At 48.9% G+C, this 21,989-nt stretch overlaps 1 protein-coding gene across 1 annotated transcript in view; it reads left to right on the forward strand.

Moving 5' to 3' along the window:
- FAM222A (family with sequence similarity 222 member A) overlaps positions 1 to 21,989 on the forward strand; it is a 98,496-nt gene that overhangs the window by 49,705 nt on the left and 26,802 nt on the right. Inside the window, exon 2 of the mRNA XM_063143842.1 lies at positions 2,426 to 2,553. Coding sequence (XP_062999912.1) covers positions 2,472 to 2,553 — 82 coding nt within the window. The 5' untranslated portion in view covers positions 2,426 to 2,471. The remainder of the gene's footprint in view (positions 1 to 2,425; positions 2,554 to 21,989) is intronic.

Raw genomic sequence — 21,989 nt, forward strand, 5'->3', positions numbered from 1 at the left:
AATTATATTATAGTAATTAATCATTATATTAAGTGTCCTTTAAAACCTACGGACTTGAAAGTGAGATCTGAAAGCAATACCATAAAAACATGTTAAAGCCTACATTCATGATCTCTTAAAATCGAATCTAGGACTCTTTATCTACGACACTGAGCTGGTCTGTTTTTCTATGTAAAAGAATGAGCCTGGGGCAAAAACTGTGACTTTTGAGGTCATGTGTTATTGTTGTACCAGTTATTAATATTTAGACTTTGACAACCCAAACGGCGTGGACGCTTGCTTCTCCGGTCATGGGGACATGCTGCACTGCGCGGTTAAGTAATGCAAAAGTCATGTGGGCTGTTACCGCCGGAGGCTGTGCTTCAGGGTGGTAAACGGCTCTTATGTAGCAACAAACCCCTTTTTTCAGTTGTTATAGCTAGCAATTAGTATGCATGCTTGTTAAAACAACTACAACACAGAGATCAGGAAAGTTGGAACCCTGATTTCAACCTGCCCGCTCTGGAATGTGTGAAGAAATAGGAGGGAGATTTGTATCTGAGCATGTGAAGAATGCTCAGGGTTTTCAGGCCAGGAGGCAGGGTTCCTGCTCAGCGAGCCAAGCCTTCGCTGGCTTTTGGAGCCCACGCAGTGGTCTTTTGGCAGTCTTTTCGCCTTCCTTGTTCTCGTATTTGTTCGCCCGGTTCCCTGGGAAGCCGGGCCTTTCCGCGCAGCGGCGGAGATCTGTGTGATGTGATATATCCGTCCTGACAAGCAGCTGTCAGTGGATTTCGGCATGGGAACATGATGGAAGAGAAAGCGCCGCTCTGAAGAACGCCCGCCTGCTCCTCGGATGTTTCTAGCCCACCTTTCCCCCCTCGGCCCGTTTGCAATGGTGAGACGGTTCCGGAAGTCACTCAGGGGGAGACGCCGTCAGGGGGGAATTAAGCATAATTTATGCCGTACGCTGCACTTCCGGACGGATAATTCCGTGTGCTGAGCAAATGGGTGTCTTTGGCCTTTCCCCCCCTTGCCTTGACTTTGGGATACAATTGCCAGGTGCTCTTGAGGGGGCTTTTTACACTCCATTTTGGCCAGTGGGAGACGGATGTTGCCTGCTGGGATTTCCGTGGCTAACTGGTAGAGGCGCACGCCAGTGTTTACGTGCGGGCCGGGGTCCTGTCTTTGGAGAGCTGCCCCTTCCCTGTCCTTTGTTCTGTTTTCTAAATCCTGGACCATTTAAAGTGTTTGTGTTTTTATCAGGTTTGGCTGATACAACTGAGTAAAATGAACCTGCTACAGAAAAGTCTGCATTTGTGTGACTTTACCTTTGTTTATTTATTTATTGCATTTCTATACCGCCCAATCGCCGGAGCTCTCTGGGCGGTTCACAAAAATTAAAAACATTCGAAGTATAAAACAACAGTATAAAACCATAATATAAAATACAATATAAAAGCTCAACCAGATAAAAACAGCAGCAATGCAAAATTACAAATTTAAAACACCCAAGTTAAAATTTATCTATAGACTGTTAAAATGCTGGGAGAATAAAAAGGTCTTCACCTGGCGTCTAAAGGCATATAATGTCGGTGCCAGGCGAACCTCCTTAGGGAGCTCATTCCACAGCCGGGGTGCCACAGCAGAGAAGGCCCTGCTCCTGGTAGCCACCTGCCTCACTTCCTTTGGCAGGGGCTCGCGGAGAAGGACCCCTGTGGATGACCTTAGGGTCCGGGCAGGTACATATGGGAGGAGGCGTTCCTTCAGATAGCCTGGCCCCAAGCTGTTTAGCATCTTGTTCTTGTGCTTCTGGTTCCGCTGGGCTTGTTCCCAATCACCCGAAGGGAAAGGAAGCAACAGAGGAGCGTATCCCAAACCATCCCACGGTATGGGCTTCTGCCATGACGTCTTCAGATAGGCCTGTGGGTACTCCTGGCAAAATCCAAATTCTGCACCACGAAAGACAGGGCTGGCTTCTGCCTCCTGTTTCAATGCTGTAGCTTAAGGACCTGTGCGCAACATCTCTTATTATATATAATTTATTCTGATGTTATCTGTACTACTTTGCATAATTTATTCTTGCTCTGCTACCCATGGGGAGGGCTACGGAAGCCCACTAGGAATACGATTCAGTTTTCGGCTGGTGCTGCCTTTGTCCTTTCGAGCACATCTTTGTCACCATAAGGTCTAGAAACTTGTTTGTTTATAATTGAAAGCTTATGTCCTCAATCAGCAAAATTATGTTTTTCTGCTTCTTGTTTTCTTTTCTTTTTTGTACTCCTGGAGATCTATGGCACATGTACATCCCTGTCGTGTTCTGGGCTCAGTTTACACTGGCCCTTTGAAACCAGAAAAGCATCGGACTTCGTCCGTCCGACGACTCTGTGTTCCCAACTCTCTCCTGTCCTGCCGATTGACGCTGTTCCTCTTTTTGGGTTTCCTGCAGTGCGTTCTGGAGTGACGCCGCCTGAGCCCTCTTGCCGCTACCAGTCATGTTGGCCTGCCTGCAGAGAACACAGAACCCGCCGGTCCAACACCTGGCCTGCCCGAACAAGTCCCTTGAACCACGCAAGTGTAAGTAGCCCCGCTTGCCTGTGACTGTGCTGGACGCTCAACCCGTGGTTGCATACACATGAACGAAAGCTGCTTTTGTAGCCTTAACGATTCCTGTTGGGGACGATTCGTCAAGGTGGGCTTTAAAAGAACAAATGTCCTGTTTGCGATGAGAGTTAAGGCCTCCAAGGCTGGCGGGTTCATAGAGCTGGAAAGCCCTTTGAGCAGAAGGGAAAGTGGACATGTGTGGTTGTGGGTGGGTGACCTGCAATAGTCTAAAAACTGAGATCCTGTTCAGAAAACACCTTAAACCCTGCTGGTTCAGGCTTTTGGTTAAGCGGCAGGGTTCAAGGTGTCTTGTGAGATGCGTTTTGCTAAACCCTGCTCACTCACTAACCCCAGTCAGACCAGACCGTCTGCAGTATGGTTACCAGCTCTAACTGTGGCTTAAAGAGTTGTGTGCGACAGCACGGCTTGTGGTTAGCGCTAACCCCAGGAAACCCCAGTTTCGCTAACCCCAGAGCCTGATGTGTCGTCCGAACAGGCCTTGAGAACACTGGAAGTCTATGGAACTGTACAGCATTCAGCAGGATGTGATTAGCTCTTGGTATCACCTGACTCTCTCTTGTACAGAAGAATTCTAGTTTTGTTACCTCTCCGGCTCATATTGTCCTCATTTTCGTTTTCTGACCGAGCGAGCACAGGGAGTAGGGAATCGGGGCCAGCTTGGAGTGATCCACATGGGAAGGGCCTGCAACCTTCTTTAGGGAGCTTGTATTCCCTTTGGCCCACAGGGTTGGTGGTGCGGGTGTCCTTGGAGCAGAGAAATGCCGCCATCTTTAGCGTGACGCTGGCTCAGTTTGGACAACACGTTAGTCAAGGCAGGAGGGAAACTCCACTCAACGGTTGAGTTCCCAGGGGGTCCTCCCCACACAACATGTTCTATCTCCACCGTTGTGTGACTGGGGACTCCCGTGGAGTTGAGTAAAATCCACTGCATTTGATTGACAGCCCCTCCGCTCTCTCTCCTCCCCTGGTCCTCCTGATGGTATCCCATCAGCCATTGCTGGGAAAAAAAACCCCACCCCACAATCCCGGCAGCTGTCCTAGAGCGGCACTCGCTCCTTTCACCGCTCTTGCCAGGGAACTCTGTAGCCAATGGGAAAAGTCAACGCAACGGAAACTCCGCCAACACGCCGCACAACGGTTGTGCAGGAACTCTTTTCCGCAAAGCGTGGCTATTCTGCCTAGAGTGTTTTCCAAAAAAACTTCCACCGTTGTGCGGCGTTTTCCTGCCAGACAACACATTTCTCAACGGTGGCGTAAAAACTCTGCTGTGGAGTTCTGAAACCACCGTTGAGAAACGTGGTGTCTGAACTGAGCTGCCGTCTCATTTAGGAAGGCTCCCCGGCATGTGGGGAAAAGCCAAGACGCCTGACGCCTGGAGGACCCGCCCGCATCCAGTCACTTCCCCCTCTTCGCAGAGGGGATCTTTGGTCCTTCCTGTCTTCCTTTTTGATGACCTCCTGCCTTATTGAACAAGACATTTATTTATATAAGAATTAAAAAGGACGGGAATAGCAGAGGGAAAGCGGGGGACTTTTGGTGGACGGAAAAAGAAGAGCTGCATGAAATATAAAATTGAATAGCCCCGGTCGAGAAGTGCTCAGTCGGGGAAAAGGCCTGCCCCGCTGTGCCTTTGATGTCGCATCAGACGATGCCCCAGTCACCTGTTTCCAGGGAATTGCTGCTGCCGTTTCTCTTTTCTTCCCGCGCCCCCCTCCTTTTTTGGGTTTCTAATTCCTCCTCAGGCCCCTATAATTACTTCGCTGGGTTTTGCTTCGGCTCTGCAGTTCCTGATGAGGTGGCCTTTCAGATAAGCTGTAAACTAGTTACATTAAAATAGGTTCCGAAAGGTCACTTGGCAAAGCACCTGTTTCTCGCGGTCTTTGTCTCTCAATCCAAAGCTATGATTAAATGTATATTTAATGAGCCCGGCTTAGGCGAGCGGCTTTGACCTCTCCGGCTGGCAAAGGCACATTAAGATCCTCAAGTGATGAATGTGTGTTTTAAAGAGGAGGACGGGAATATATATATTTCTTTCCCCCCACAACCCTCTTGTGTCTGCGTTTCACCCCCTGCGCCACCACCCAACCTCTACGGCTCCGGTTGTGAGATTTGCTGGGAATTTGGGGGAATCTCCTCTCTTCTCCGCCCCTCCCTCTTTTAAAAACAGCCCACCTGGCGTAAACAACTTCATCATTGGGGAGGGGGGAGCGATAGAGACTGGCTGAAGGTAGTAGCAGAAAAAATGGCAGGTGGGTGTTGCTTTCGCATCATTTTGTGGACTCCGCATTCAGCCTCCCAAAGAACGAATTTCAAACGTCCTACGTATAGGGCGGCTTCCCCCAACCTGTTTCCCTCCAGGTGTGCTTCACTACAACTCCTGTCATTCCCATGGGAACATTTCCCGTGTAGAGGTTCCAACTGATGAGCCCATTGCTGTTTAAACACATTGTTCCATCCAGCCCAATGTTGTCGACACTGACCGGCAGCGGCAGCTCTCCAGGTTTTCAGAGGGGAGGGGGTCTTTCCCAACCCTACCTGGAGATGCTGCCCTAGTTTGAACCTGGGACCTTCTGCATGCAAAGTGGCGCTCTACCACTCAGCTACGGCACCTCTCCAAACCATGGAACTGTGCCTCTTGGAGAGGAGTTTGTGGCACGTTCCATCGAGTTCATAGTCTAGGCCATAAGAACATCAGAAGAGCCCTGACCAGGGGTCCATCTAGTCCAGCACTCTGTTCACACGGTGGCCAACCAGCCCTCAGCCAGGGACCCACAAGCAGGACAGGAGTGCAACGGCACCCTCCCGCCCCTGTTCCCCAGCAACTCATGTATGTAGGCTTATTGCCTCTCCTACTGTTACATAGGTCAAGGGCGGACAATACACGGGTCGCAGGCCACATGCTTCCCCATCCCCTCAATTTATTTCTTTTTTCCAAACAACATGGCAATTCACAGTGGCTACAGAGTGCTAAAACGGACAAATGTAGCTTTGTTGCAAGCTGAGTGTGTCCATTTTAGCGCTCCGTAGCTACTACAGAGTGCTAAAAGAGTCAAATCCAGCAATTTTAAAAAATTGCTATCTTTTATTATTTATGCATCCCACAGAGGGGATCTGGGGGCAGAACCCACACCCCCAGACTTGCCACAGTCTGCCACAGACTTGCCCTCTTCTAGGCAGGGCCACCTTGTTTCTCTACGTGGGCTGGGCGTGCACCCTAGAACAGAGATGGACAGACTTTAAGCTCGTAGGATCTGCGTTCCTTACTAGAGACATTGCGATCCACCGACTGGAGCCAGGCGCAAAAGACACACACTTCGAAAGCATTCTGATCACAGGAACAGAGTTCGCAGCCGCACACCAATTCACCCCGGTGACTCCCGCCCCCTCAAAGCTGCTCACCTGCCTTCTTTTTAACAGCACTTGGTTAGGGCAGGAGGGAGTCCACCGTGTTGTTGCTGTTCAACACCATGGAGTCAGGCATCCTTGCCGACTGGCTGCAGATCACCCAGAGATCTGCAACATAACTTGATCTGCCTTCACCCACCTTGCCCTAGAACACGACTCCAGTGCTCCCTTGCAGCTACGTGTTACAGGGGTAAGTTGGCACAGCGGCGGACCAGCTGTCTTTCCGGGGGGGCTCTCGTGTGCTGACATGCAAAGAGAGCCTTTGCAGTTCTTTCTAGATTTTGACTAGAAGGATGTGCCTCCCTCGGGAAGCTTATCCTAGAGCCTTGGGGCTGCTGCTGACGAGGCTCTGATCCGTCTTCCGTGAAGAGGAACAGATGGCAGGATTTTCCAGGTGAGGCTTCAGCCGCCGACCTCTCTCTGTGCCTCTCTGTGTGTCTTTATCGGTAGCGGAATACATTATGCCAAATAAGAGGATTTGTGTAGAGGTCCTTAAGTTGCATTCCTTCCGCCGCTTGCAGAATTTTGATTCCCTTGGGATAGGTTTTAGGTGAAGTGGGTGCAACTTTTAATTTTACCGCAGAGTTTAATCCTGTCCCTCGCCACGTGCGATGGCTTCGGCTTTGTGAACCCGGATGCTTGTTCTGTTCACCTTTACACCTGTATCTCCCACTTGTTCACTCTTCCCAATCTGAATTTTAGCTGACCGTCAAATCCTGCTCGTCGAGAGGGAGCGGAGATTAATTTCCCCCTCTTTCCTTGGCTGTGTCCTACTATTTCAAATTAACAAATCACGCTGTGGATCTTCCTTCAAACGGCCTTTCCCCCTTTTTTGTTCGTTTGGTATATCTGCGGCAAGCCTGCTTGTGTCTATGTCTGACCTCGTTCGCACATAACATTAACCCATGGTTTGTTGAATTCTGGGTTGTCATAACCTGCACTAACAAACCATGGTTTGTTAGCCACAAACCACCGGGAAAGGGAAGTCATGGTTTGTTGTTAGGTTGTGAACTCCCGAATGTTTAAACCGTTGGTCGGCATCATGCATGTAACTAGAACGGTGGGTTGTTTGTAGGTTGTTTTGCTAGATTACAGAGACGGAAGGCAAGAGCGGTAAACAAAACAAAAACCAGCCACTCTACAAGCCAGTACTATAGCATTGCAAAGGCATTTGGGCTAAATAAACCATGGATCAGCGCGACACGTGAACCAGGTCTGCGTGTGTGAAGCTGAGATAAGTTGCATGAAATTGACACCCTGTTGTTGGGGCAGGAGGTGGGCCCCTGTGGCGTTAAGCGCATGCGTGCATCAGAGAGGCAGGGAACTGGACCTATTCCCCCCCCCCCCGCCCTCCTTTCCTCCTCTGAACACTTGCTTGGGTAATCGAAAAAGAGAGCACTTCTTAAAACTAGACACGATTTAGAAGCGCCTCTGATTACTTAATTTGCTCCTGAGTATCTTGGTAATTATTTTTATGGGCTTTATTTCTTGTCCTCTGGCATCGTCTGTGTCAATATTAAACGAGCCCGCCTCACGGCACGGAAGCGGCCTGCCCTGCCACAGATGTGGAATCCCATTATCCTGCCCGCTGCTGCTGATTAATTTTTGTATTAATTTCAGGTCATAGGTGAACCTGCTAATATTTGCCCCCTGCCATTGCTGGGAGCCGAAGGAGATGCCAGCATTTCTGAGGTCTTCCTTCTCTTCCTCCTGCACACCCCTTCGGCTTTTCTAGACTCCCTTCTTCAGCCTTGCTGATTTCCCTTTCCCCCCTCTCTTCCCCCCCCTTTTTCCTAATCGTCTCCTTTTTGTCTTTAACTGCCTTTGTTTGTGTTGCAAAATTGCAAGCAGGACTGGGGGCATTCACACATCCCAGCATTTAAAAAAGCAATAAAGACTGATCTATTCTGGCAGGCCTATCCAGTGAAATTTTAGGATGTTTTAAGGGTGTTTTAATCATGTATACTATGATTTAAATCAGTTTTTATGTGTTTTATATTCACTGTTGTTCCCCACCTCGATCCAGAGGGAGAGGCGGGTAAGAAATAAATTATTATTATTATTATCATCATCATCATCATCATCCCCTCCACCTGTAAGTAAAAGCAGCTGAGGGAGCATCCTCATCTGAGCATGTTCAGAGGAGGGCAACCAGGATGATCAGGGGTCTGGAAACAAAGCCCTATGAAGAGAGACTGAAAGAACTGGGCATGTTTAGCCTGGAGAAGAGAAGATTCAGGGGATACATGAGAGCACTCTTCAAAGACTTGAAAGGTTGTCACACAGAGGAGGGCCAGGATCTCTTCTCAATCATCCCAGAGTGCAGGACACGGAATAACAGGCTCAAATTACAGGAAGCCAGATTCCAGCTGGACATCAGGAAAAACTTCCTGACTGTTAGAGCAGTACGACAATGGAACCAATTACCTAGGGGGTTGTGGGCTCTCCCACACTAGAGACCTTCAAGAGGCAGTTGGACAACCACCTGTCAGGGATGCTTTGTGGTGGATTCCTGCATTGAGCAGGGGGTTGGACTTGATGGCCTTGTAGGCCCCTTCCAACTCTACTATTCTATGAAGGGGGTGCGCGTGTGTAGGTCTAGCTGCAGCCATCTTCCAGCTGGACGTGGCCCACGGCTGCTTCGCTGCCTATAGTGGTTCAACACACCCTGGGCTTGCAGAACCTGCTTTAGTGCATGGATGGGTGCTCAGAATAGAGCCAGGTTTGTCCATCCTTCCCTGGAACCATCTACAAAGCCCTCTGGGGCCCGAAAGGAAGCGGCCTCCTGACGGGAGCCAGCCCCTCTCATTAATTGCCTCGGGCTGTTCTCTTTTGATCTTTATTTTCTTCCCTGCGTTTATAGAGCAGGGAGCTTTGCTTTAAATTATAAATCAAATGCCGCCCTGTGCTCAGCAGTGCTCGCACCTCTGCTCTCTATCTGCAGCCGAGTAGCTGTGGCTTATGTTTTAATTAAATGTCACTTTCCACATACCTCTGCCTTTGGACTTCCTCCTTTTTTATTTTTGCATCGGCCGCTGCAACGTCCTCTGCCGCTTCCGCGCATGCGGGAAGCCTGTGCCGCTCTAACCGCCTGGGATCGATATTCTGCTCCTGAGTTGGTGGGTGTCCTTCGTGAGTAATTCTGAAACGCCTGTTTGAGGGGCTTCAGGTCACCACGAGTTTGGTCGGTTGCCTCCAAGAAGCTGCTAAGTGGAACCTGAGTCTGGGCGGTGTCCTGTTCCAGGCGCAGGTGTCTCTTCTGGGGGCCTGGAGCACCTTTGCTCGCTGTCTCTCCATCCGATACTGTTCAGGAAGCAAAGGGAGCCCTGCAAACCATCCTTCCGGGAGAGTGCTAGTGATTTATTTGATTTATTTATTTGGTTTGGACCTTTCTACCAAGAAAAATGGCCCTCAAGCCAGCTTATAATCTCTACCTATAAAGCAGAAAGCATTTTGTGCAATGTATGTCCGGAAATGTTTACCCACTTCCAGATGAGTTAGAAACTTGAAATTTGGCATCAGTGATAGGTCTGGCTGTACAATGTACCAGAAAAATCTAAAAACACAGAATGTTTGGTTTTAAGTATTTAAGAATTTTTAAAGAATTTAATGAAAACCAAGACTTATGCCTACAACTCCCAGCATACCTTGGATGGGAGGCCAGACTTACTGGCCTTTGGAAGCCATTGTGAGTGCATGGGCAGGTTGGAAGGGGCTATAAGGCCATCAAGTCCAACCCTCCTCTTGATGCAGGAATCCACCTTAAAGCATCCCTGACAGATGGCTGTCCAGCTGCCTCTCGAAGGCCTCCAGTGTGGGAGAGCCCACCACCTCCCTAGGTAACTGGTTCCATTGTTGTACTTCTCTAACAGTCAGGCCGCTTTTCCTGATGTCCAGCTGGAATCTGACTTCCTGTAACTTGAGCCCCTTATTCCATGTCCTGCACTCTGGGAGGATCGAGAAGAGATCCTGGCCCTCCTCTGTGGGACAGCTTTTCAAGTCTTTGGAGAGTGCTCTCATGTCTCCCCTCAATCTTCTCTTCTCCAGGCTAAACTTTCCCAGTTCTTTCAGTCTCTCCTCATAGGGCTTTGTTTCCAGACCCCTGATCATCCTGGTCGCCCTCCTCTGAACACGCTCCAGCTTGTCTGCATCCTTCTTGAATTGTGGAGCCCAGAGCTGGACGTAATACTCAAGATGAGGCCTAACCAGGGCTGAATAGGGGGGAACCAGTTCGATTTGGATCTCTACGCAGTTCTTTCCAGAGAGAACCCGTTGTTTACTGGAGATCTGCTTTACAAAGCTGTAGGGCAAGTTTCCGTGCGCTACAGCTTTGTTTAATTAAATACTTGAAGGGCAAGCATCGTGAGCACGCCAGGGGGTGCGGGGCGGAGCAGGGAGAGCATTGGAAAAGTATCTATGGGTGAGCATTATGAAGCATATCTTGGTTTTTATTCTGGGATTGTTTGCAGGGCCGTTTGACGTTGCTGCGTGCTGTGGTGTAGTTACTTAGCTTGCATTCTGGCTTCATTTTTTTGAAACCACTTCTCCGGCATTGCTTGGAGCGAAAGTAGGAGAGACAGAGAGCAGTCATTAAAAGTATGTCTGATGTGAAGCTGCAAAAAAAACATCGTAGATCTATCTGCTAATGGTGGGCGAAGTCAAGGCGGTGGCCGGCCCTGCTGTTTGACAGCTTGATCGCATCTTTTTGGTTGCTCTGTAAAACAGTCAGGCACGCTTGCATCGGCACAGAATGCTGACTGCAGGGGAGGTGGGCAACTGAAAACTAGGTGGGCAGGAGAACGTAGTGAAGTGTTTGGAAAAGGGGAAGGAAGAGACACATAGACATAAAAAAGGTAGAGAGAACCATCTTAATTTCTGGATAAATCGTTGCCTGCTTCATGCTGAGAAGGTATTTTTAAATGTGCTTCGGGGTAGAAGTGAGAGCTGTCCATAGAAATCAAAGGCAAAACACAAGATCTAATATAGTGGTAATGGGTACCACTGGACCCCACTCCAAAAAAAACCTCAAAAGGAAGCTGCAAAGAGAAGAGTTCCTGCTCTTTCAAACTTATCCAGTTCAAAACATATAGAAATAACCCTACTTAAGCCAATTCATTTTAATTTCCTTCATTATATTTCTATACCTACCCCTCCATAGCTGATGCTTTTGGGGCGGTTCACAGAAATGGAGTTCCAAAGCAAATGTAGTTCATTATCCCCACATGGCTGTGAGAACGTGGCTTTCGCCAGCCTCATGATGTAGTTCACGTGGAATACTGCAGTTCAGGCTCTGAGTGGTTTACAACAGTCCTGTGATATATAGTTAACTGTAATATCCCTATTACATGTTGGAGGGCTGTGCTGAGAGAGAGAGAGAGAGAGAAATTTACAGAAGCCTTACAATTAGTCCATTGTTAATACTGTGGGTCAGAGGTTATGTTGGTTGGATTTGCATTAAAAATCCCCATCGTGATGGTGTGGCCAAGGCACCCTTGTGGGGGCACAGTAAAGTCCTTGGGGTATGTGTGTGGAATGTACACACACACACAGTTTTACAACCATCCAGGCTAGGAGCCATCACCATAGAATCATGGAATAGTAGAGTTGGAAGGGGCCTACAAGGCCATCGAGTCCAACCCCCTGCTCAATGCAGGAATCCACCCTAAAGCATCCCTGACAGATGCTTGTCCAGCTGCCTCTTGAAGGCCTCGAGTGTGGGAGAGCCCACAACCTCCCTAGGTCACTGGTTCCATTGTCGTACTGCTCTAACAGTCAGGAAGTTTTTCCTGATGTCCCACTGGAATCTGGCTTCCTGTAACTTGAGCCCGTTATTCCGCGTTCTGCACTCTGGGAGGATCGAGAAGAGATCCTGGCCCTCCTCTGGGTGACAACCTTTGAAGTATTTGAAAAGTGCTATCAGCTGACGTAGCTGCAAGGTTGTTATATATCCCAATATTGATGAATACATGTAGAGCATTTAAATAGTATATATCCATCCTGAGCTTCTTGCTAGGGATTTACTTCTACAATTTTCACTGTATTCACAACCCAGTGACCACCCTGCTCCCAGATACGTATTCAGGGACTCAGTTGCCTTGCTTCTGATACTCCAAAACTTTATGGCCCACAGTTGCACCTACATTTTGATTTGTGTTTTCTCCCATGTTCTATTTTCTTTCTTCTATATTCTGAATTTTTCTGTGTTTGCCCTTGTTTTCCCTTCATCTGCTCTCCTTTTCTCTCCCTCTCCCCCCCCCCAAAAGATAATCTCCTCTTGTGTCTCCTGCTCTTTTTCTGTCTCCCCCTCCCTTTCATGGTAGCTGATACAGGAATTCATTCTTCAAGCAGGCTCGAGGGATGAGAGATGGAGCTCAGAGCCCTGGTAGATGCAGAGAATGGGTGGAAGAAGGTGGAAAAGGAGACGGGGGTGGGTGGGTGGGGAGGATTGCGTTAGCGTTGATAAGGTTTTCCAGAAATCTCTTTCCAAGCCCCCATTCATGACACAGTCTCCTTTTGTGTTCCCCTGAAAAGATTTCGACAGCTTATCTGCCGGAGGCTTTCAACCACTTGTCTGAAATAATCAAACTGGAGGTTCACTACTCCTTTCGAGATCTCTTTTTGTTGTTGCCGCTGCTACCAAGTGGAGACCCCGAGGTATTTGGAGACCCTGCAGTCCAAAGACAAGAAGTTCACACTGGCTGCTGGTGCCCTGCACATGCTACAGTCGTAGAATCATAGAATAGTAGAGTTGGATGGGTCCTCTAAGGCCATCAAGTCCAACCCTCCTCTTGGTGCAGGAATCCACCCGAAAGCATCCCTGACAGGTGGTTGTCCAGCTGCCTCTTGAATGCCTCTAGGGTGGAAGAGCCCACAACCTCACCAGGCAACTGATTCCATTGTCATACTGCTCTAACAGTCAGGAAGTTTTTCCTGATGTCCAGCTGGAATCTGGCTTCCCGTAACTTGAGTCCGTTATTCCGTGTCCTGGACTCTGGGAGGATCGAAAAGAGATCCTGTCCCTCCTCTGTGTGACAACCTTTCAAGTCTTTGAAGAGTGCTCTCATGTCTCCCCTCCATCTTCTCTTCTCCAGGCTAAACAGGCCCAGTTCTTTCAGTCTCTCTTCATAGGGCCTTTTTTCCAGACCCCTGATCATCCTGGTTGCCCTCCTCTGAACACAGCTCTGGTGTAGCGTGCTTGTGGGGAAGCGTCCTTCCTTACGTCTGCACATGGAGCCTCCTGGCCTGCCGGTGGTGAAAGCCCACCTGCTTTCTTCTTGTACATCAACCGCATTGCCACACGGTTGTTCCCCCACCCACCCCTTCGCAGGTGGTTCTCTGAAAGAGGAGATAACAGGAGCTGTTTGTTTACCAGAACCTGCCAGGAAATAAAAGGACCTTGACGTTGTTTCAAACACCGCCTCTCGTGATAAACACAGTGCTTTAGCGTGATTGAATTTCACGCCGGGCCAGAAAGAGGGAAGATTTTCTGAAATGCGTGGCAAATGCACACCCCTCCTGGTTTTCTGGCACGTGGCAGAAGGGAGCCATTTCCATTCCCCTATGCTTTTTAAGATGATGCGCGGAAATCATTCTGTGGGCCCCTTGTGCTTGGAGGTACAGTAGGCGATTCTGTGATCTTGGGCTATTTTATTTATTTATTTATTTATTACATTTTTATACCGCCCAATAGCCGAAGCTCTCTGGGCGGTTCACAAAAATTGAAACCATCATAAAACAACCAACAAGTTAAAAACACAAATACAAAATACAATATAAAAAGCACAACCAGGATAAAACCACGCAGCACAATTGATATAAAGTTAAAATACAGAGTTAAAACAGTATAATTTAAATTTGAGTTAAAATGAAGTGTTAAAATACTGAGTGAATAAAAAGGTCTTCAGCTGGCGACGAAAGGAGTACAGTGTAGGAGCCAGGCGGATCTCTCTGGGGAGCTCATTCCACAGCCGGGGTGCCACAGCGGAGAAAGCCCTCCTCCTAGTAGCCACCTGCCTCACTTCCTTTGGCAGGGGCTCACGGAGAAGGACCCCTAAGGATGATCTTAAGGTCCAGGCATGTACATATGGGAGGAGGCGTTCCTTCAAATAACCTGGCCCCAAGCTGTTTAGGGCTTTGAATGTTCGTACCAGCACTTTGAATTGGGTCCGGACCTGGACTGGCAGCCAATGAAGTTGTAAAAGGACTGGCGTGATGTGATCTCGCCATTGGCTGGCATGGAATCGGCGTCCAATGCTATGATGACTAGGTGGACTTTGCTCATACTTCTCGGTTTTACTGGTCCTCATGTTTGGAGTCAGAAAGGGATTTTACTTCCAGGTCAGAATGGCCAGTCATCATAGGGGTTTGATCACAGTCATCACAGAGAAGGGCCCTGTAGATGATCTTAAGGTCCGAGTAGGTACATATGGGCTAGTGCTGGTCTTGCCAATTCGTTGCCTTCTTGGTAGAGGCCAGCAAAACAACGCATCCGGTTTTTACCGCTACTGAAAAATAGTTGCTCCACTGGGTCTTTGCAAGACGTGTATTTGTTTTCCTCTATTGGATTTTATTTACACACACACAGACGCCACCTTGGAAATGGAAAATGACTTGTTAACCTGGGCCGCCCTCCAAGTGGGAAATGGCACGGTAGTTTTCAGTTTATTTATTTATTTACTTTATTACATTTATATACCGCCCCATAGCTGAAGCTAATTTAAAAGCATAAAAACAGCAATATCCATTTAAAACAGCTATTCCGGAGGCAGTTAAAAATTCACTCCGCATATGTTGTTAACTGCCTTGGAGGAGAGAAAAGTCTTAACCTGGCACCGAAAAGATAACAATGTTTATTTATTTATTTATTTATTTAAGGATTTTTATGCCGCCATTCAGCCAAAAAAGGCTCTCACGGCGGCTTGCAAAAGTATTTCTTGACAGTCCCTGCCCACAGGCTTACAATCTAAAAGTCATGACACAAAAGGAAAGGGGATTGGAAGGGAGGAGGAGGAGGGGGAAAAGGAAAGCAAATTCAGGCACTACAATCTTAGTTGCAAAGTTCAGCAGTTACAGTTGACAGCAGGAGGGAGGGGGCTCTCAGCTGGAGCTGGACCCAGGCACGGTGGAAAGGTGCCTGGCTGCTGCTTCCTCCCTCACTGGTGGCCTCTGCAGAGACAGTTGACAGCAGGAGGGAGGGGGCTCTCAGCTGGAGCTGGACCCAGGCACGATGGAGAGGTGCCTGGCTGCTGCTTCCTCCCTCACTGGTGGCCTCTGCAGTTACAGTTGGTAGCAGGAGGGAGGGGGCTCTCAGCTGGAGCTGGACCCAGGCACGGTGGAGAGGTGCCTGGCTGCTGCTTCCTCCCTCACTGGTGGCCTCTGCAGAGACAGTTGACAGCAGGAGGGAGGGGGCTCTCAGCTGGAGCTGGACCCAGGCACGATGGAGAGGTGCCTGGCTGCTGCTTCCTCCCTCACTGGTGGCCTCTGCAGTTACAGTTGGTAGCAGGAGGGAGGGGGCTCTCGGCTGGAGCTGGACCCAGGCACGGTGGAGAGGTGCCTGGCTGCTGCTTCCTCCCTCACTGGTGGCCTCTGCAGAGACAGTAGGTAGCAGGAGGGAGGGGGCTCTCAGCTGGAGCTGGACCCAGGCACGATGGAGAGGTGCCTGGCTGCTGCTTCCTCCCTCACTGGTGGCCTCTGCAGAGACAGTTGGTGCCAGGCGAGCCTCCTCGGGGTGATCGTTCCATAATTGGGGGACCACCACTGAAAAGGCCCTCTCCCTTGTGTTTCTAGATGCGACAAAGAGCCTCTGGGGCCTGGACCACAACAGACCACTGACACAGAATCTGCAGACCCCAGAGCGCCATTCACACAACCAGTTCCAGGAGGAAGGGGAGGCACAAGCAGTGTCCCCCACCCCACCCCATTTCACCCGCTAAAGTGGAACTTTCACAAAATACTGCAAAAGTTTGGGTGTCCCAGTGACTGCTTGTTTGTTCAAGATTGCTTCTTTTCCCATGAAAAATTGAGGCGGGACGGCTAATGTTTTGTTTGTTTGTTTATTTATTTATTTATTACATTTCTATACCGCCCAATAGCCGAAGCTCTGCTGGGCGGTTCACAAAAATTAAAACCATCATAAAACAACCAACAGGTTAAAAGCACAAATACAAAATACAGTATGAAAAGCACAACCAGGATAAAAACCACGCAGCAAAATTGATATAAAATTAAAATACGAAGTTAAAACAGTAAAATTTAAATTTAAGTTAAAATGAAGTGTTAAAATACTGAGAGAATAAAAAGGTCTTCAGCTGGCGACGAAAGGAGTGCAGTGTAGGCGCCAGGCGGACCTCTCTGGGGAGCTCGTTCCACAGCCGGGGTGCCACAGCGGAGAAGGCCCTGCTCCTAGTAGCCACCTGCCTCACTTCCTTTGGCAGGGGCTCACGAAGAAGGGCCCCTGTGGATGATCTTAAGGTCCGGGCAGGTACATATGGGAGGAGGCGTTCCTTCAAATAACCTGGCCCCAAACCGTTCTCCCGAGAGATTGTCTTGGCTTAAAAATGGAATTTGTGTAAACTCAGTCTCTCAAAAAGACAGCTTGCATTGGTGTCCTCTATTTCCCTGATGAGCAATTGTCCTTCAGTCACTTTTCAGTGGGGCAAAGCACGTGTGTGGGTAAGAGATGTGGGGAGAGCCTTTTGCCTTTCCGTGCTGGGCCGTGTGGCCTTTTATTTTGCATGCTTCCTTGCTGCGTGATATGGAATCCATATAGGTGTCATCTCACTTCAGCAATTCATTGATCAAGCACACCGCCACGCCTTTGACAACCAATTTAGTCCCACCCAAATGATCCCCCAGTACTGGTCCCATTGGGTGGGCCGCTGTTAATTGCTAAACAGCAGACCAGTTAGTACCGTAAGCTTTTGTCTCCTCTCTTGTCAACCTTTTCCTCCCAGTATTTCCTTCTGCCTAAAATTCGACTGCAAACTGCTGTAGACCGTTGCTCGCGTTTGGTCTGTCCAAGGCCATGGGTGATTCATTGGGGAAAACAATTCCCAAGGACTTTCTAGGAATAGTTTAAGCATGTTGCATAGCAATGGGCCCTTGACTTTTCACTCTGCTTGCGCATGCACCACAGGGGCTGTCGCTCTTTAGAGATCCTCTCTGGTGAGGGAAGATTCTTCTAATTATTTTTTAAAGGCAAAAACCACATTTATTACCTTCTCGCTACACGTTTCTGTTCATTCCAGCATTGTTTTGTTTCTGTTCATTCCAAAATTGCTGTACCAAAGCTTTCCTTTATACACACCACCAAAGTGTCACCTTATCTGGGTGTACACAAGGGGCACGAGAAGATGCAATTCCATCATTTTGGACTCCCAAAAAGGGATAGCGAAAAGCTCTGGTGACTTCCTGCCCAGGCGGGTGGATCGTTGATCTAGATTCCCCAACCGTCTTGGGGAATCGTGGCCCTTTTTCACAGAGCACATCTGCTCCTGTACCAGACCCTTTGGAATTTATTTATTTATTTATTACATTTTTATACCACCCAATAGCCGAAGCTCTCTGGGCGGTTCACAAAAATTAAAACCATTACGAACATAATAAAACAACCAATGGTCTAAAAACCCAAATACAAAATACAATATAAAAAGCACAACCAGCATAAAACCACACAGCAGAAATTGATATAGGATTAAAATACAGAATTAAAACAGCAAAGTTTAAATTTAGGTGTTAAAATACTGAGAAAATAAAAAGGTCTTCAGCTGGCGACGAAAAGAATACAGTGTAGGCGCCAGGTGGACCTCTCTCGGGAACTTGTTCCACAACCGGGGTGTCACAGCGGAGAAAGCCCTCCTCCTAGTAGCCACCTGCCTCACTTCCTTTGGCAGGGGCTCACGGAGAAGGACCCCTATGGATGATCTTAAGGTCCAGGCAGGCACATATGGGAGGAGGCGTTCCTTCAAATAACCTGGCCCCAAACCGTTTAGGGCTTTGTATGTTAGTACCAGCACTTTGAATTGGGTCCGGACCTGGACTGGCAGCCAATGAAGTTGTAAAAGGACTGGCGTGATGTGATCTCGCCATTGGCTGGAATGGAATCAGCGTCCAATGCTATGATGACTAGGTGGACTTTGCTCATACTTCTCGGTCTTACTGGTCCTCATGTTTGGAGTCAGAAAGGGATTTTACTTCCAGGTCAGAATGGCCAGTCATCATAGGGGTTTGGGTTTTTTAATTCTTCACTTTTCCCTGTATCTCGGCTTGCTTTTGCGAGCCACCGAAACACCTTCTCTTTGGGTAGCATCTCCGGAGAGGTGGGAGTTGGTGAACCTTTCTCCTCTTGTGGGCACTGATGTCTTTTTCCCCAACCTGGTGCCCTCCCAGGATTTGTAGCCCCAACACATCTAGAGGACGCTGAGTTTTTGGATAGCTGGAAAAGATGGTGCAGCTAGCCAGGAAAAGGCTTTCTTTGCCCGGACGGGGCTGCAGGCCATTCTGTTGTCTGCACATGGTCGACCCCTCAAGCAAAGGGGAGGAAATTGAGCTCGTAAAAAAACGACTCGGGTTTTTTACGGGGCTGTTTAACGAGGTGCCTGACCTCATTTGCCTTTCCTGTTTTATAAGCCTATATTCTTGGCTATAAAAGGTTTTATTAGCCCTGCCCTCTCTTGCCATTCTGTTCTTCCCCCTCGCCCCTGGCAATTAGCTCAAGGTGGGAGGCAGCTTGCTGGAATTGAAAATAGGTCTGTCTTCAAGGAGTGTCGGTCACCTAGGGGGTTAGAGGCATATATTTGCCCGTGTGGTGTGTGTGCTTGCGTGTGCTTGTTGAATTGCAGCCCAGCCTACTCGATAAAATGGGTCCAGAACCATAAAATGCAGCGGTGCAAAATATCCAGGTGCCCAGTCGTCCCCGCTGGCCACTTTAAAATCGGATCAGGTTACGAAATGTGCAGCAGGCTTGGTTGCCTTTTCTTCTTGGCCCCTTCCTTAGACAGCTAGACAGAAGCTCTTCATTGCTCAGAGGATGGCAACAAGGGACAGGGCCTTTTCGGTGGTGGCCCCCCGACTGTGGAACGTTGGCTCGCCTGGCACCAACACTGTTATCTTTCAGGCACCAAGTCAAGACTTTTCTCTTCTCCCAGGCATTTAACAGGATTTAACAATGCTAAGTTTGTTTTTAACGGACCCCAGAACTGTTGTTTTTAAATGGATACTGTTGTTTTTATACTGTTGCTTTTATGTTTTTGATGGTTTTAAATTTTGTATACTTTTTAATGTTTACTGTTTTTAACTTTTGTAAACCGTCCAGAGAGCTTCGGCTATGGGGCGGTATAGAAATGTAATAAATAAATAAATAAATAAATAAATAAATTCATTGCCGGGTAGCAATAAGAGCACTTGTGAGTATATACAAAAGAAGGCAAGGAGGGTGAAATTCCGCCTCTCACTGGGCCGGTCAGGTCCCTGGGTTTCTCTCCCAGCCAGCTCTTAAATTTGGCAAAAATGCTGGTTATAGCCACCACGCTGGATGGGATTTTGAAACGCACACAAAGATGAAGAGCGTGGCTTTGATTTGTTGTCCTTCCGCTGGCAGGCAAAGGCGTTTCTGTTCAAGCTGGCGTTTTGGCTTGCAAAATGGTCTGTTTTGTTTGTTGGTGTTTTTATTCTGTAATTTTTGCTGGGCTTTTCGTTTTATCACTGTTTTTAACTATGGGGGTTGGGGGGGGTATATATCGAACAAACCAACACGCATGTACCTAGCAGGGCTCCTGTTTTCTCTTTGCTTCACACATTACACAGGAAGATGTCTTTACTGTTAGTCCATCTAACTCAGTATTGCTGATGGGCTCGGCATGAATTCAGACGGAAGTTTTTCCCAGCCCTATCTGGAGAGGCCGGGAATTGGACCTACAACCGTTTGCATGCAGAGCAGGCCTGTACCACTGAGCTACGGCCCCTCCCCAGTATTAGCTGCATTAGAGCCTAGGAAGATCTAATTTTCAACTTGGAACCCTTTTCAAACATCCTCCCTTTATTCCCGTAAGAGAAATAAATCTTTTTAAGCCAAACAAGCGACCCAAAACCGCCGTCCACAACGGAGCAAAGTTTAAGAGGCGTCATCTTTTGTGAACCGCCCAGAGAATTTTTGTGAACCGCCCAGAGAGCTTCAATTTGTCAAACCCTATTTCAAAGCAGTCCGAGTTGGCGGCCGTCGCGACATCTTGCAGAAGCGAATTGCGGGAAGAAGTCTTTCCTTTTATTTGTCCCCAGTCCCCCACCTGCCAGCTTCATGGGAATGACCCCAGCGGCTTCTAGTGTGTCGAGAGAACACGTATCTCTGTTTACCCTCTGTCCGCATCGCGCGTAATGTCGTGCCCTTCTATGATTACAGACCCTTTGCTCATCTTTTTCTCTTTGCTAAAAGCCCGAGGTGTGATAACCAGAGCCTTTTTTTGAGGGTGGGCCCCCTTTCTCCTCAAAAGAGCCGGCGACCCCCAGCGAGAGCTCCGTTGAAGCCCATTTCCCCACGCACCCCGTTGCACGCCTGCCCGGGTCCTCAGCCTCTCCCAAGATCCAGGAGAGACTCCTCTTGACCAGCGGGGGCCGTGGGCACGAAGGAAGCGCCTTCCTCCCAGTGAATCAAATATTAATTTGCAATCATTCAAGGAGGATGTTGCTTAAATGACAGAACAGAGAGGTTGAGAAGCGCCTCGGGCAGGCTGCAGGGCCCTTCAGTTCCGTTTACCCGCCGTCCTCCGCACAGGCTCTCCCCGCGTTCTGACAGCCGGCAACCCCTCGCCTCTGTGCTTGCTCTTCGTGCCCTGCCAAGCCTCGCCCTGGGAACGGTGCACCTTTTTTGCATGCGGGCTGAGAAGGCCAGGAACTACGGGTGGGTGTGAGCGGCGTGGGCAGCAGCGAGGTTGCAGGCCGCTCTTCCGGGATCCCCAAGCTCTTTTGCAAAGCCGGTTTCAAAGGGCCGTAGGAATTCCTGTTGGGGGGTTGGCTTCCTGCTTCACTGAGGTGGGTGGAGAGCCTGCTGGACTTGTCCTGGGAGGTCAGTGTTCGAATCCTGTCTCTGCCATGAGCGGATCTGTCTTCTCAGGCAGGCGCAGTCAGCGTCCAGGGTAGGGCCTGGCCAGGCCCCTACTGAGCTACCACACTGCAAGAGACCCCAGACTCGCTCCTCCTCTTCGTCATTGCAGCCTGTTGCCTCACCTGCCACTCGCTTCGGCTCAGACAACAGGGTGGGTGAAAAGGAGGAACAGGAGAGGCCACGGCCCACTGGCTCTCTGCCTGTCACGCAAGCCAGCGGTGACAACGAGGAGGAGAGGGAAGAGGAGCTGGCAGCAATGATTATGAGAAGGAACGCCTCTTCCGACGTGAACCTACCCGTACACTGTGCTCAACATCTAAGGTCCTCCTCTGAGTGCCTACTCTGAGGGAAGCTCGGAGGATGGCAAGAAGGGAGAGGGCCTCCTCGGTGGTGGCCCCCCGACTGTGGAGTGATCTCCTCCATGAGATGGAGGAGATCACAGGGATGCTTTAGGGTGGATTCCTGCATTGAGCAGGGGGTTGGACTTGATGGCCTTGTAGGCCCCTTCCAACTCTGCTATTCTATGATTCTATGAGGCTCGCCTGGCGGGCGACTCTATCTTTTCGGCACCAGGTCAAGACTTTTCTCTTCTCCCAGGCATTTTAACAGCATTTAACAATGTTAAGTTTGTTTTTAATGGACCCCAGAATAGAGCGTCGGCTGTGGGGAGGTATATAAATGTATTAAATAAATAAAGGTAGACGTACTGAGAGAAGGGGCTCATTGAAGGTGCCATGGCTTCCAAAAACCTGGAGTCGGCACTGTATATATAATATACATAATACATACATACATACACACCCCACTAAATGGTAGAATAACGTGGCCCTGCTTAGGAGGCGGGACGGAATAAATACCGGTTATTTATTTATTTACACGGCTTTTA

The sequence above is a fragment of the Elgaria multicarinata genome, chromosome 18, assembly GCF_023053635.1.
Source record: "Elgaria multicarinata webbii isolate HBS135686 ecotype San Diego chromosome 18, rElgMul1.1.pri, whole genome shotgun sequence".
Lineage (NCBI taxonomy): Eukaryota > Metazoa > Chordata > Lepidosauria > Squamata > Anguidae > Elgaria > Elgaria multicarinata.